The 14,513-nt window shown below is 44.7% G+C and overlaps 1 protein-coding gene across 3 annotated transcripts in view; it reads right to left on the reverse strand.

Moving 5' to 3' along the window:
* Positions 1-14,513, reverse strand: part of TNIK (TRAF2 and NCK interacting kinase) — a 392,919-nt gene that overhangs the window by 74,574 nt on the left and 303,832 nt on the right. For 2 of the 3 annotated variants that reach the window (XM_047874618.1, XM_047874617.1), the window contains exon 13: positions 1,006-1,116. In XM_047874618.1, coding sequence (XP_047730574.1) covers positions 1,006-1,116 — 111 coding nt within the window. Of the gene's footprint in view, positions 1-90; positions 178-1,005; positions 1,117-14,513 lie in introns of all 3 variants that reach the window. The other variant, XM_047874619.1, reaches the window with a different exon arrangement.

The following is a 14,513-nucleotide window of genomic DNA, read 5'->3' on the forward strand; positions in this document are numbered from 1 at the left end:
GGACTGGCATGTTAGGGGGACACACACAGGGACACACGCACACACACGGTGAACACAGAGCGGGTCGCTGGCCCTTGGCTTCCCCATTACCAGAAGTAGAGCTTGTTCATGCAGTAGCTGCTGTTGCAAGATCTCTAACTGTCTCTGCTCCTCCTCTAACTGTCGCCTGATGTACTCCTGGAGAGGTAGGCAGCAGAGAATTCAGAGGAACACAAAGAGAGAAAGAGAGAGAAAGAACCGGTAATTTCAAAGGCGACAAGAGCTGCCGAGTAAAGTGTGGAAGGAAGGAGTGAAAAAAATACCCAGACGCCTCCTCACCAAACAGGAAAAGTACCGAAGCCAAAGCATTTCAATGCAGTCAAAAGCACAAGCCCTCTACCTACAGCAGCCGGCAGAGATGGCTCAGTGCTTTGTCCTTACGGTTTGGTTTTAATCGGCTACATCTTAAAGCTTTTCATTACAGGTTCCCTCTTTATGGGCTACCCGGAATTAACAACGCTATAAAGTTCAAAGGCAACTGTGCAAGCAGCAGGAATAAAATAATTGTTGAATGCCATCGTGCACAGTCTTTGTAACGGAACCATCCCGCAGAGCGCCACCGTGCTGCTGTCAGAATGCGATTCTAACAAAGAGAGAGGGCCCTGCATCCATGGCTCCGTCATGGAGATGGGAGATTGCAGGAGTGGAAAAGCCCTTCTAAAGCAATGAAAGATGTGGCTCGTTTATTACGCCGCGGCGCTACCTTCAAAGTACATACCCAGGGCAGGGAGAACCCTAAGATCAAGGTATGTCAGGGGACTCTGGCCTGGGTAGGAAGCGAGGCTCAATGAGTGGGCATTGCCAAGGCTGTGCATTTGACTTCTTGAATAGGTGAGAAGAGCAGCTCGAGAAAGAGTAAAAACCTGCTTAAACTGAGAAGTCCTAAGAGAAGGTGACCCACACCCCAGGGAGGGTGGGCCCCGGAGCTCACACAGGGGCCATCTGTGGGCTCCGTCCCCGCTGTACCTGCTCGTGCTCCGCGCGCCGCCTCTCCTCCTCCCGGCGCATCTGCTCCTCATAGTGCCGGCGCTGCTCTCTCTCCTGCTGCTTCCGCAGCTCCTTCTCTCGCCGTTGTTGCTGTGGGGCCACAAGCGGACAACCATGAAGGAAAGGGGCCTGGTGCTGAGCCGTCGGGACAGCAGCAGCGAGGGCTGCAGAGCCGCAGACGTGCCCTCTTCTCCGGAGATGCCTACGTGCCCAAAGGCTCTTTCTGTCCCGTGCTACTGGGGGACTCGCTGGCAGGGATAGGCTGATAGCAATTCAGTGTCACGCCCAACACCCTGTCATTTCCGATGCAAGTACTCTCCAGATTTTAGTCCTCCCAAGAAGTTCCTGTTAAGTGCATTCTCCCTATTGGCTAATGATGGTTTTCAAACCAGGGGTAGGAAACATCAATGCAAAGTAAGTTACTCATTACATATCATCAAACTGTTTAGGAGATTCTGTAGGTTTTAAGGGGCACCTGGGTGGCTCAGTTGGTTGAGCTTCCCACTCTTGATTTCGGCTGAGGTCATGATCTCACAGTTTGTGAGATTGAGCCCCACGTTGGAACCTGTGCTGACAGTGTGGAGGCTGTTTGGGATCCTCTCTCTCTCTCTCTCTCTCTCTGCCTCTCCCCAGCTCCCTCTCTCTAAATAAACTAAAAAAAAAAAACACATTTGCAACGCTCATGTCATTCAATTCTTTTGACACCACGTAGACCAATTATTTCGTAGATAAAAGAAAGCAAAATCCAAAGAAATAAAGTGACATATTCAAGGCCATACAGTAATTAATGGCTGAGGGTACAACAAAATTCATTGATTCTGACCCTGTCCATTACTCTCTCCGATACATCATGCTGCCTGTATTTATTTTCTGAAGAATTCACTTGTAAGTGTCAATTTCAATGTCTCACTCAAGTAAGACCTTTAAATTCATCATCATCTCATACAATCACCATGCCTCTGAATATGGACAGTGTGGTAAGCATCTTTCATGCTTTATCATATCTAATCTTCACAAAAATCTGCTGAGGTAGGTATTATTATCATCCCCATTTTATATGAGAAAACCGAAGCTCAGAGACATTAAGCAATTGTTGAAGGTCATCCTCACGTTCAAGGTCATGCCCAGTAAGTGGTGGAGTTTGATTTCAAAGCCAGGCAATATGACTCCACAGTCTGAACTCAATCACTGCAGAAGATGAGGACGCAACAGGGGGTGACAGAAAGATGACAGACGAATCCAGCTCTTCATTACATTCTCAGAAAAGGAGAACATCTTAGGAACAGTTACAGGAACCAGCGTTTGCCAATGGGACAGTATCGTTCCCTAATCCCTGGAGCATCTGGAATGTGTAGGGGCACGTGGGAGTTTTTCTAGTTGTCTCTACGACCAGAGGACATGACTGGCGCTTAGCATGAAGTGTCAGGGATGCTAAAACTCCTGCAATGTACAGGACAGTCACACATTACAAAGTATTTTCCTATACCACGTGCCATCCGTGCTCCTTTTGAGAAATGCTGTAGCCCTTGGTATTGGATCTCTGCACTGGCATTGGGAGTTCTTCTTCCTCAAATATGAGGTTTGAGGGAACCGATTGGAGGGGGGCGTCCGATTCTCTTTTAACATTTTTTTTTCCTCTTTTAACATTCTTAACAACACGTCACTGCCTGGCTGAGAAAATATGAGGTATCGAAAACAGAATGGATTGTGACTATATCACACTGACAAGCTAGCTTTATACAACCAGGGAAAGAGCCTTCTAATACGAAAGCTCTCTGTCACAGCCACAGCTCACCCAAGCAGACATTCAGACCTCCAAAGAAGCCCACAAATGAGGAGGCCTTCTTAATGTGGCCTCCTCCTGCAACCCGTTGAAACTGCTGTCTTCCAATGATCTCTGAGGTTTGGAGATAAGCTACATTTTTTGGGACTCAACATCTGTCACTTCCAGATCAACAATTATCTGTCCTCTTCAGATTGTAGGTGATAGGGAGCCATTGGAGGACTTCCTGCAGTCAAATGCCATAACCAAACTTGCATTTTCAAGGGGCTTCCTAACAGTCATGGGAGGAAGCATAACTAGAAGCTGGAATACAGTGCTAGGCCATTCTGTGGGTACAGACAGAAAATAACAGGGCACCGATGAATTAAGCAAAGGCAATTGGAGAGTCCATATTCATAATCGCTGCTGAGAATGGAGACACAGCCAAAAGGAAGACAGACTAAAAGCTATCCAGGTTTCCAACTCTTCTAACAGGACTGGAGTGGATGCCAAGTTAGAAGTAGAAATTAGAATTAGGCCAAAACAGAATAGGCAGGATTTGGGGACTATGGGGCTTGTGAAGGTGAGTGGAGTTCCTGGCCAAGGAGCAGAGCAGATGGTTTGAAACAGAGAGGAAAGGCAGGTTTAGGGAAAGGAATGAGGGGTGTGTTGGGGGATAGGGATGAGTCAAGCTCCAGACATGTAATTATTTGTTTTACAGAAAAATAATACAGGAAGATGCGAGTAGAAAACATCATCATAGGAACTGACTGAATAATTTGGATTACAGACCCAAAACAGAGATCTTTCCAACACTCAACCCAAGTGAACCAATGCCAACACAGAGGATAAAATAATTATGTGTACAGATCTGGCTCCTGGCAGGAACTAGCCCTAATTTAGCTAACATTTCAAGATTTTTACTCCCACCATCGGTCTCTTTCTTGACAAAAAAAAATAATCAAGGCTTTTGAAGATTTAGCTGATTTTTATGTGAAGGATTTGTACATTTTCAACCCCTTCTCCAGGAATCAATACTGTTTTATAATTACATGCCACTCAGGTCCTTGTGTGAGGTGTACAAAGTATTGATTGCAACTCAAGAGGGTCTGGGCTTCCCAAGTACTCTGTAGTTTCTGAGAAAGACACTCAGAAGTGACTAATAATTAATAATGATCTCATTCAGATCAGCTGCTGCTAACGCATGGAGGCATCTGCCAGGGCTTTGGTTCCCGTGGCGAGGTTGGAAAAATAAATCATTCCCCAACCTTCTGAGGGCACCTTGCCAATTTCCAGCTGCTGTGTTCCAATGTCAATGCCTTTCCCGGAAAAATCTTTGCTTTCTTTCCTCCTGGGCATGGAGCTGTTTTTGGGTACATACCAAAACATGTCACAGAAAGACCAAGTCCCCGACCTCAAGCAGATACCTCTACAAAACCCTGAAGACTCTTATTAGAAGCAGCTCCTTGAGGGAAGGCTTATGCTTGATTCCCTCTGGACCCACAGCCTCTTATGTGGGGCTAGGCAAGTGGCAGGTACACAGAAGATTCTTTGTACAGAACCAAGTAAGAAAGATGGGACAAAGAAGACAACACAATATCTTAAATTCCTTGGGGGCATCGTCTGTCTCATTAATCCTTAGAGTTTGTATCACATTGTGTGTTAAATTATGTTTATCTGAGTATGTCTTACCTACTCTACAATCTAAGATGAAAGCTATTTGTGGGCAGGCTCTCTGTTCCACTCCACTTTTTATCTCCTACTAAATCCCATATTGGGCCCGATACCACTGATATCTGTTGCAATGAATACTGTAAACTGAGTACCAAGAGAAGAGGAGAAAGCCTGGTGGAGCCTCAAACCACTCCTCCACCCTTCTATGCCATTCTCAGACCAGAATGTTCTTTTATGCTGAGCATAGACAAGACCTGAGAGTGTTTATCTAAACAGAGAGCCACCAACAACTAGTACTGGCATGGTACCTATTTGCCATCTTAAAGAAAGGAGGGAAATTAAAATAAGGGAATAAGAGTCTATGCATCTCTAAGTTGCCTTTTTAAAAATTGTCTTTATTTATTTGTTTGTTTGTTTATTTATTTATTTTAAAATTCAAGTTAGTTAACATATAGTGTAACAATAGCTTCAGGAGGAGAATTTAGTGATTCATCACTTACATATAATACCCAGTACTCCTCCCAACTAGTGCCTTCCTTAATGCCCATCACCCATTTAGCTCATCCCCCCACCCATCCACAGCAACCCTCAGGTTGTTTCCTGTATTTAAGAGTCTCTTATGGTTTGCCTCCTTCTCTCCTTTTATCTTATTTTTGCTTCCCTTCCCCTGTGTTCATCAGTTGTGTTTCTTAAATTCTACATATGAGTGATATCATATGATATTTGTCCTTCTCTGCCTGACTTATATACTCTATACATCCATGTTGTTGCAGATGAAAAGATGCTCACCATCGCTGATCATCAGGGAAATACAAATCAAAACTGCAATAAGCATTTCTAAATTTCATTCAAACTATGCATAAAGATGACAGTGGTCCTGCTGTCAAAAAGGAATGGCTTAAACCAACTATCCTAACACTTTTGGCCGACATCCTACCTTTACTGAACTGCCTAGAAGCATGTTTTCATCCACATTTTCTTCACAAATCGTATCACTTAAAATTAGACATTCTGTGGGGTCTTACAAGTGTCTTAATTTTTTTCCCCTGGGTGGGGGATGATTGATAATATCCACTCTGAAAATTTCTGAGGCTAAAATCAATATTGCCCTGCTCTATGGAGTAGGTCATGGGGGTCTTGTTGCCCCACTGTCTTCTATGGATGTTCTCAAAGAATAATTTTGGCTTGGGCAGCTTTGGTTCTCCCCTTGGGTGTTTCCCTCAGGTCACCTCCAGGTGGAGGCTGTGTGGCTGTACTTCAAGTATGTGAACTAGTTAGTTTATTTTAATGAAATAATCTTGTTTCCTTGCTCAGGGAACCCTCAAAGGTTATACATTTATTCCAGACTGATTTTGCAGAATTTTGGCTCCTCAAATTCTTGCAAGAGAATATCACCTCTTACATGTTCGATTCCTATCGAAGTTGTAACAAATAATCCTCATGGCTGATTGTCACCAAGGTTCTGGTGTTGATCTCTCTTTCCTTTTGTTTCTTTAAATACTCCTTTTAGAATAAGTTTAACCAGCAGAAACGTGTTACCTCCACCAGGGTGCTCTGGCTCTTGTAGAAGTGACTTTTTGATGAGCTGTCAGGCCATAAATTGCATTTTATTTTATTTTTATTTTTTTAAATGTTTATTTATCATATTTGAGAGAGAGAGAGAGACAGAGTGCGAGTGGGGGAGTGACACAGAGAGAAGGAGTCACAGAATCTAAAGCAGACTCCAGGCTCTGAGCTGTCAGCACAGAGCCTGATGCGGGGCTTGAACTCACCAACCGTGAGATCGTGACCTGAGCCGAAGCCTGATGCCCTACCGACTGAGCCACCCATGTGCCCCCTATTTTAATTTTTTTTTAATTTATTTATTTATTTTGAGAGACAGTGAGCATGTTAGTGGGGTAGGGCAGAAAGAGAGACAGGGAGAGAGAGAGCCCCAAGCAGGCTTTGTGCTGTCAGCGTGTGGCTTGATTCCACAAACCATGAGATTATGACCTGAGTTGAAACCAAGAGTGGGACACTTAACAGACAGAGCCACCCAGGCTCCCCATAACTTGCAGTTAAAGTGTTATCAGAACAGCTGAAAAAAGCTAACCGCTGTGTTTATGCTAGGAATATCACCTCACACATCATTCATGGCACTACTCCAACCACTACCAGGCAAGGGTAGAGGTTCCAAGTTATCTCAGAAAGCTTACTTGAGTAACAAGTTTACTCTGATCTGATGGACAACATGAATCTCAAACCACTCGTTTGCCTCTCTTCTTAGTTGCTAGGGTCAGACTCTCAGAGTCGGACTGGTGGCCCCCTCAGGCACCTGCACCTGGCATTCTGTGAACTGACCCTACCCTGGCTTTGTCTTGTTTTTTCTCTTCTGCTTTAAAGTCCCTTCTGCTTAATTTTCTCATTTACTTTATTCTTAGTTGCTATATTAATCTTTGTAAGCCACCTTTCATCCTTTTTTTTGGAGCAAAGAAGAATCATAAAGAAGGGTATACACAAACAAACGAGGAACAGATCTTGGATCTCCAGGGATTTTGAAACTTCAAAGCTTCCCTTGGAAAGATCAAAATGAGATAAATAAGAAGTCGTAGACTTGTAATTTGGTTCTTTGCTTATGAAGATGGCATGTGTGTTGATGACCCCTGAGCAAGTGGTTAAAGTTGTTTTTACAACATGGCAGTCAGTTTGCTCTGATCCTGCCACAACCTCTCAATGAAGAGCTGTTGAGGCGAGCAATGGTAACACACACGCCGGCTGGGACCGAAAGGGTAACAACACAGTCTCCTTTCTAATCTAAAAGATCTTACCTTGCACCAGAGCAAACATGGCTAAATAAAGCCCACCCACCATTCAAGGATATGGAATCTTTTAGAAAAAAAAGCACAGGATTACAATCTGTATGTATGGCATCATTTTTACCTAAAAAAGTACTGTAATTGTAGATTATTGTAATCAGAGCCTCACATTAGCTCTGTCAGGTAAGTGAGGCAAATGTCGTTTTCTTTATTTTCCTTTTCAGGCTCTCAGGAAGGTTCATTACCTTGTCACTGGCCACGTGGTAAGTTCAGGGAAAATCATGAAATGAATACAGGTCATCATATTGGGCACTGTCTGTAGGCGTCAAGTGTTTGCTTGGTTGGGTGCTCGGCGTGTTTCAACTCATTTGATTCCACAGCGTGACTACAGACTTTATTATTATTATTCCTAAATGACAGGTAAGCAAATTGAGGCGCAGCAAAGTAAACTGTTCCATGTCACACAGCTGGGAAATGGCAGAGCTTGGAATCAAGCCCAGGTCAGTCTGACTCCATGCTCTTTCCATGAGTCCATCTGACCCCATGCCCAGCTTCTGTTACCTGGAAGAGTATTCCAGCAACTGGAGATGTAGTGGGATGTACAGTTTAGAGTGTGCAGGGAGGGATGGAGCAAAAGATACCTCATCTATCCTACCACCAGCAGCACTTTCTTCAATATCCTTCAGAATTTCCAGATAGGAAACGTGGCTGCTTTTTTCTACTTCCTGAATGTTCAGATTGAAATTGAATCTTGTTCTCATGACATTCTGGTAGATTTGGGGCTCCGAGTCTATCTTTTATATACATCACATTTCCCAGTGGAGAGACTCAGAGGTAACACCTACATTTGGGAATTAATATCCCGTAGCTGCAGTGACGTGTCACTGGAGGATGAGGGGGTAGGCAAGAAAGGCCACAGGGCTTGGGGAAAGAACACTGGATCAGAAATAGTAAGACTAGATTCTGGTGTTGCTCTGCCACCAAAGCAAACATTTAGACCACAGTCTCAAGAAATATTGTTTAACAAATGAGTGAATGCTATATGACCTTGAATAAGTCACCTTAACTCAACCTTGAACATGGGAGCAGATTAGGTGATCTCACAGGTTTGTTCATCCGACTCTAAGCAAGGATGTGCTGCATTGCTAAGCAATCTACTAACAATTCAGAATGAGAAGTGAAACAGAGTAGAATTCTGGTTTGCTCTTGGACAGCTCCACTTGCTTTCAACCTGGGTGACCTCCTGGAAGAGGTGAGAGGGGACCTCATTGAGCGTGGAAGACCCGAGTCAGCCTCCAGAAACAGGCCAGCAGCTGGCACGGGATCAAGTCAGGCTCTGTGGCAAGTACCTTCAACCATCTCCTCAACAAAGAAGCTCTCTGTTCAAAGACACTCGGAATGAAAGGACCCAGTGTGGTCTTTTGAATCCACTGCACAGCCCCCTCACTTAAATAGGACTGTTCTGTACAAGCCATACAGCAGCTGTATCGTGAGGAGAGGTGTTCAAGCATTTGGGCATTCTATTCACCCATTTTAACTTTTGCTAAAATTTCGGTTTTGGAAAGACCAACCACTTGCAGCGCAAGGGCATGATACCTTGCAACTAACACCAGGATTCTGAACAAACACCATGTAGTGCCTTCTATGATGCCAGGCAGCGTCCCAAGCCCTTCACTCATACTGACTCGTTAGTTGTCACCACTGCCCTGTGGGGCATGTTCTGCTGTCACCATCCCCATCTGACCGATGAGGAAACTGTGGCAAACACAGATCAATATCCTGCCCAAGTTCACCTGCTAAGTGCAAAGCCAGGACTATACTCTATGTCTGGCTCTTGCCATGCTCCCTCTAAGGATTCAAAAGAAGCTGTCCGAGACATCTACACATATGACGTGAAAGATGCTGTCTTATGCTTTTACAAGTGGCCATTTCCCCTTCTTTTTATCCTCCCTTCCTTACCCATCTTTTCCTCACAGAATAAGGAGAACCAATGAGAAAGCTAGACCAGCCAGATAGGCCACGCTCTTTTCTTTTTACACTTACTTCATACTACTAAAGTTAAACCATCCAACCTACCCATTCAGAGCTTTCCCGGAAGATTAACTTCCTAAGTGAAGCTCTTCCTTTGGGTTCCCAGGCCGACTTTTGATCGGTAGGCAGCCCTATGGCTAAGCACCATCTGAGTACCTATGTGCTAAGCAGATCTTCACGCGTGTAGCCCAAGGAATGAAAGTTTGAAACAAAGCTGCGAGAAGGCTTAATGACAAATTCTGGTCCTGCCTCTTCTACGGGTGCTATTCAGCATGGTCATGCTCCTAATTATCTCCAAGCTGCAGTTTTCCCCCGGCAGGAAGGGCCACCGGGGTTTTCCTGGTTATCATATAGAGAAGCCAGAATGACATCCTGAGGACCTATGACTCTGTAGGTTAGTGTAAAAGTCAAGTGCAGTTGTGACTCCAAATTCCTTCTGCCATCCTTTGGAAGCCTTAAATGAGACTCTCAGATGGGAGAGTGGTATCCTATGAAAACAAGCCCATTATGGCCCAGTTTATTAACACAGTGCCTACAGAGAGGGCCACTCCAGCACATCTGGGATAGTACAGAAGATGCTAAATTGCATCTTACATGGAAAGGCTGCAGGAACCAGTGACAGTGGGAGAAGGAGATTATCATTGTCACAGACATTTCTGGGGCTGGAGGGGAAGGTCATTTAGTTTTCTTTGGCATCACTTGTATTAATGCAGGAATATCACAAGGACTTGAATCAATAACAGGATGAATTTTTTAACATTAGGAGCCGCTCAGAAATAGGACATCCTTCCTCAAGCCTCTAAACATATAAGCAGAGATCATATGTTAAACAGGTTAAATGACTGAGGCATCTTATCAAAGGGATTCTTCAGGAGAAGGATTGGCTGAGATGACTTTCAAGGTCCCTTATGTTCTCCAGCCTCTATGATTCCACAAAACTGCTCACTGAAGAACACAAAAGGGAAATGAAAACAATCCAATCTAAAAGTCATGCTGAAATTATATTGTCTGGGCAACTATTGCCGTAATAGTTCTATGGCTAGGGACCACTAAGAATACTGATGGTACAATACAGAGATGCAGGCCAGATGTAATAAAAGAGGTTCCACAAAGATCCCAGATACTGGAAGGCAGTCTGTAATGCCCATTCCATGCTGTCACTGAAAAGCCATCCCTGCCATCCACCTAAGGTGCTCTAGGTACATTGATGGTCAGGAACTGGCTAACACAGGCTTTTTTCCAGCATGAAATGCTGTAAGTGTAAAATATGGCATATGGGGGCCCCTGGGTGTCTCAGTCAGTGAAGCATCTGACTTCAGCTCAGGTCATGATCTCATGGTTTGTGAGTTTGAGGCCCGCATCGGACTCTGTGCTGAGAGTGTGGAGCCTGCCCAGGATTCTCTCTCTCCTCCCTCTCTCTATGCCCCTCCCCAACTTGCCCTTGCTCTCTCTGTCTCTGTCTCAAAATAAATAAACTTTACAAAATAATAAAAAAAATAAAATAACATACTAGCATATCTTTCCATTCCTTGGAAATGTAAAAAGGGGTCTGAAAAATAGGATTTCAAATATTAGTAACACTTTAAGCTGCCATTCAGGAATTTCAGCCCAACTGCTTTGTGCTACTGGCAAACCCCTCCCATCACAGTGTCCAAGGGCCCAAGCAGCATGGCAGATAAGTCAGAACAAGGAGCCCTTCTGGGATCCACCGAGAGGCAGTGTTCCATACGGCCGTGCCGACCACATGGCCTCCTGAAGCACCGGTGTGACTTACACAGGCGTGCGACCACAGACCACCGTCAGAGACCCGTGGGCAGGCCCCACCTAGGACAATGGGCACCCAGTTTGCCTGCCTGGCTCCCAGCTGATTCACAATCTCTGTTCAGTTATTGCAATAAAAGAACAAAAGCCCAGCTAGAAAGCATTCAGTCTTCGTGCTGATGCTAATGACATTCAGGGATAAAGGGCTGCTTTGCCTCCCAACTGAGGCCACTCGCAAGACACATTAGGATGCCTATGGCTAATGACTAAGTGAATTAAAGGCCGTTTCTCAGCAGTGCCAATGAATTAATACCCCAGGCCCTGAATGGGGGAGTTATTCTTGTTCATGGTGCTTTCTTCCGGTCGAGGGCCTGGGAGTATGGTCTGGTGGGTGGGAATGTGCACTTGTGAAAAGCCGCCCTGATTTCCCTGTCTCCCGCTTCTGTGCGCTGAGCTTGCTCGGGCCACCTTCGACTGCAAGCACCCTGAAAAGATGACTCAGGGTAGCAATGGCAAGGCAGACCATGGGAAACAAAGATTATTCCCTCCCTCTGCAACTCTCTTCTTGAACTTACTTAGGTACTTGCTCGGTGCCAGGTACTGTTCTAAGTGCTTTCTGTATATTAACTCATTCAATCCTCAAAATTATCACTATCCCCTTTTATAAACAGACAACCTGAGGCAGAAAGAAGTCATGTCTCTTCCAAGATCACAAAGGCAGTAAGTGGTAGAGACAGATTCAAACCCAGGCAGTTGATTACAGTACCTTTGACTGCCTTGGTCCTACCTTCTCGGTGAAAGGGTTCACTCCTAAGGTACAGTGCCCTTGATGCCCAGAAGCTTACTATTGAGACACAACAAGATCTCTATCTTAGGGGTTTGTTTTAGGTACTGGTAGGACATAAAATTTGATGTAGCCATTTGGTGGCAATGATGGGATCATAATTACACAGTATTGGAAATGACAGCAAGGAATACTGATAAGAGAATATATCAAAAAGCAGAATTTCTCCAGGGGAAGGTTCCCGGAGGCTTGGCTGGTAAGAGACTTCTCTAGGTGGCAGTTCATCCTACTAAATGAGGTACACCCGGAAGGGCAGAGAATGGGCTGCCTCCCTGTGCCGGCAAGGCCAGGGCCGTTGGCTAAGGCATCAGCAGACAGACGTGCCAGCAAGAGACAATGAGAGCTGTGCTCTCAGGAAGGGATGGAAAGGTCCATGGGTTACAGTAAATAGAGAAGGTGCCTTGGAGAATTCATGAAGGCAGACAGTGGGAAATGCTATCTATATAGAAAATCCTAACAACAATTTTGAAATCATCCATTGCAAAATAACAATAAAACCATTGCCAATAATGTCAATCATTCTTGTGTCAGGATTGTGTCAAGCCTTCTGTACACGATTCCCTTTACTTCTCACAACAGTCCTGCAAAGTAAATAGTATATTTTTTAAGTTTATTTATTTTGAGAGAGAGAGAGAGAGAGAGAGCATGTACACTCATATGATGGGGGAAGCACAGAGAGAAAGGACAGAGAGAGAGGATTCCAAGCAGGCTCCACACTGTTGGCACAGAGCCAGATGGAAGGCTCGAAATCATGACCTGAGCGGAGATCAAGAGTCAGATCAGCTTAAGGACTAAGCTACCCAGGTGCCCTAGTAAATGGTATTTTGATTGTGTATATACAGAAGCTGAGGTTCAGAGAGGGTAAGTAATTTACTCAAGGCCACATAGTTTGAATTACACCTTTATTTCTATAGCTTCAAAGCTGGTACAGTTTGCCTCTGTACTAAGCTATCCAGTCATTTAAAAACTATTGACATTTTTTTCTCCTAATGACATAAATGCATTCCTACTAGTATAACACATACTCTTCTCAAGACATGAATAAAAGCTTACCTGTTGGTACATTTATTTTAATAAATTCAAGAGGATTTTACTACTGTACATAAAAGCATTTAAACTTTTGGAAATTACACCTCTGACTTCAGCCAAAGGCACCCACTCCAATAATAATAACTAATATTTATTGAGTGCTGCTGTAAGTGTTAGTCACATTCTAAGCTTTTCCAGGAACTAACTCATTGAATCCTCATGACAGCCCTGGAAGGTAATCCTACTATTCTTTCTAGTTTTACAAATGGGGAAACTGAGGCACAGTTAAGTTAAAAACTTGTACTTAATAAGGAAGGTAACTGTTAGACAAAATACTGCTATCAACAGAATCTTCCCCAAGTGTTCTGTTGCCCGTGGGGATTTTCAGAGCTTTATTGTGATGTCCTGCACATACTGGCTCTTTAAGAGCCATACTGGCATCTTTAAGATGTGTGCAGCTTCCCCTGACCCCTGCCCCTTTGCTTTGGTATAAGAACATCTGGGAGAAACGACATAGGTTCCAAAGAATAACCTCACATACCAGGGGCTTCTCTGGGCTCAGGCTGCAGCTGCTACAGCTTCTCTGAGACTAGTCTGCTTACCCTGAAGGAAAGCAGATGATAAGGGAGAACGCGAGCAAAAGCTGAGCACAAATGGGGGCGCCTGGGTGGCTCAGTTGGCTAAGCGTCCAACTCTTGATTTCGGCTCAGGTCATGATCTCACGGTTCCTGAGTTTGAGCCCCACATTGGACTTCACAGTGTGGAGCCTGCCTGGGATTCTCTCTCTCCCTCTCTCTCTCTTTCTGCCTCCTCCTCCTCCTTGCACTCTCTCTTTCTCTCTCTCTCTCTCAAAAATAAATAAACATTAAAAAAAGCTGGCCACAAATGGATGAACTCAAAATTGTTTAGAGTTCTCTAAGCAGAAGCACGAGGTGGGGCTCATTAGCCATATTTAAACTACACTGGACAGGCCCTTCAAAAGAGAGATCTGTCCAGCTTTGGGCAGTTGACAAAGTTCTTTCGAGTCCGTCTTCCTGGTTAATTCCCAACGTGACTTAGGTAGGGGACAAGCTTGGTTGGGGACCTCTGTGAGAGCCCAGGAATGCGAGCCAGAGTGGGGAGACTCAAAGAGTGGTCAGGGTGTGCAGGAGGCACATGGCAGTGCTCAGACCCAAACTGATGTCTTCGCACCCCAAATTCAGATCCCACTTAATGAGCAGATTGCTTCCCTCTCTCTCAAACAGGAAATGAATGCACTTATCTTACTCGACCTTGGGGCGGCATTCTGCAGAGCAGGCCCCTTTAACTTGTTCATTGCCCTCGAATACTCGATTTTCTTTGCAATAACATCAAATTCTACGGGTGTTCCTTCTACACCTCTATCAGTCTTTGCTGGCTTCTCCTCTCTTGCTCGATGTTCTCAGAGTTCAGGCCCACACCCTCCTCTCTTCTTGATGCATACTTCCAGTACCATAAGCCGTGATGTCCCCTTTTCCCCATCCCACCCTCTCTTCTCTGGCTGCCTCCATATAATCCAACTGCCTGCTTGGCATCACCACTGGCCACCTCACAGACATCTTCAATTCACCAC

This window comes from Prionailurus viverrinus, chromosome C2 (genome assembly GCF_022837055.1).
Source record: "Prionailurus viverrinus isolate Anna chromosome C2, UM_Priviv_1.0, whole genome shotgun sequence".
In the NCBI taxonomy this organism is placed as follows: Eukaryota; Metazoa; Chordata; class Mammalia; order Carnivora; family Felidae; genus Prionailurus; species Prionailurus viverrinus.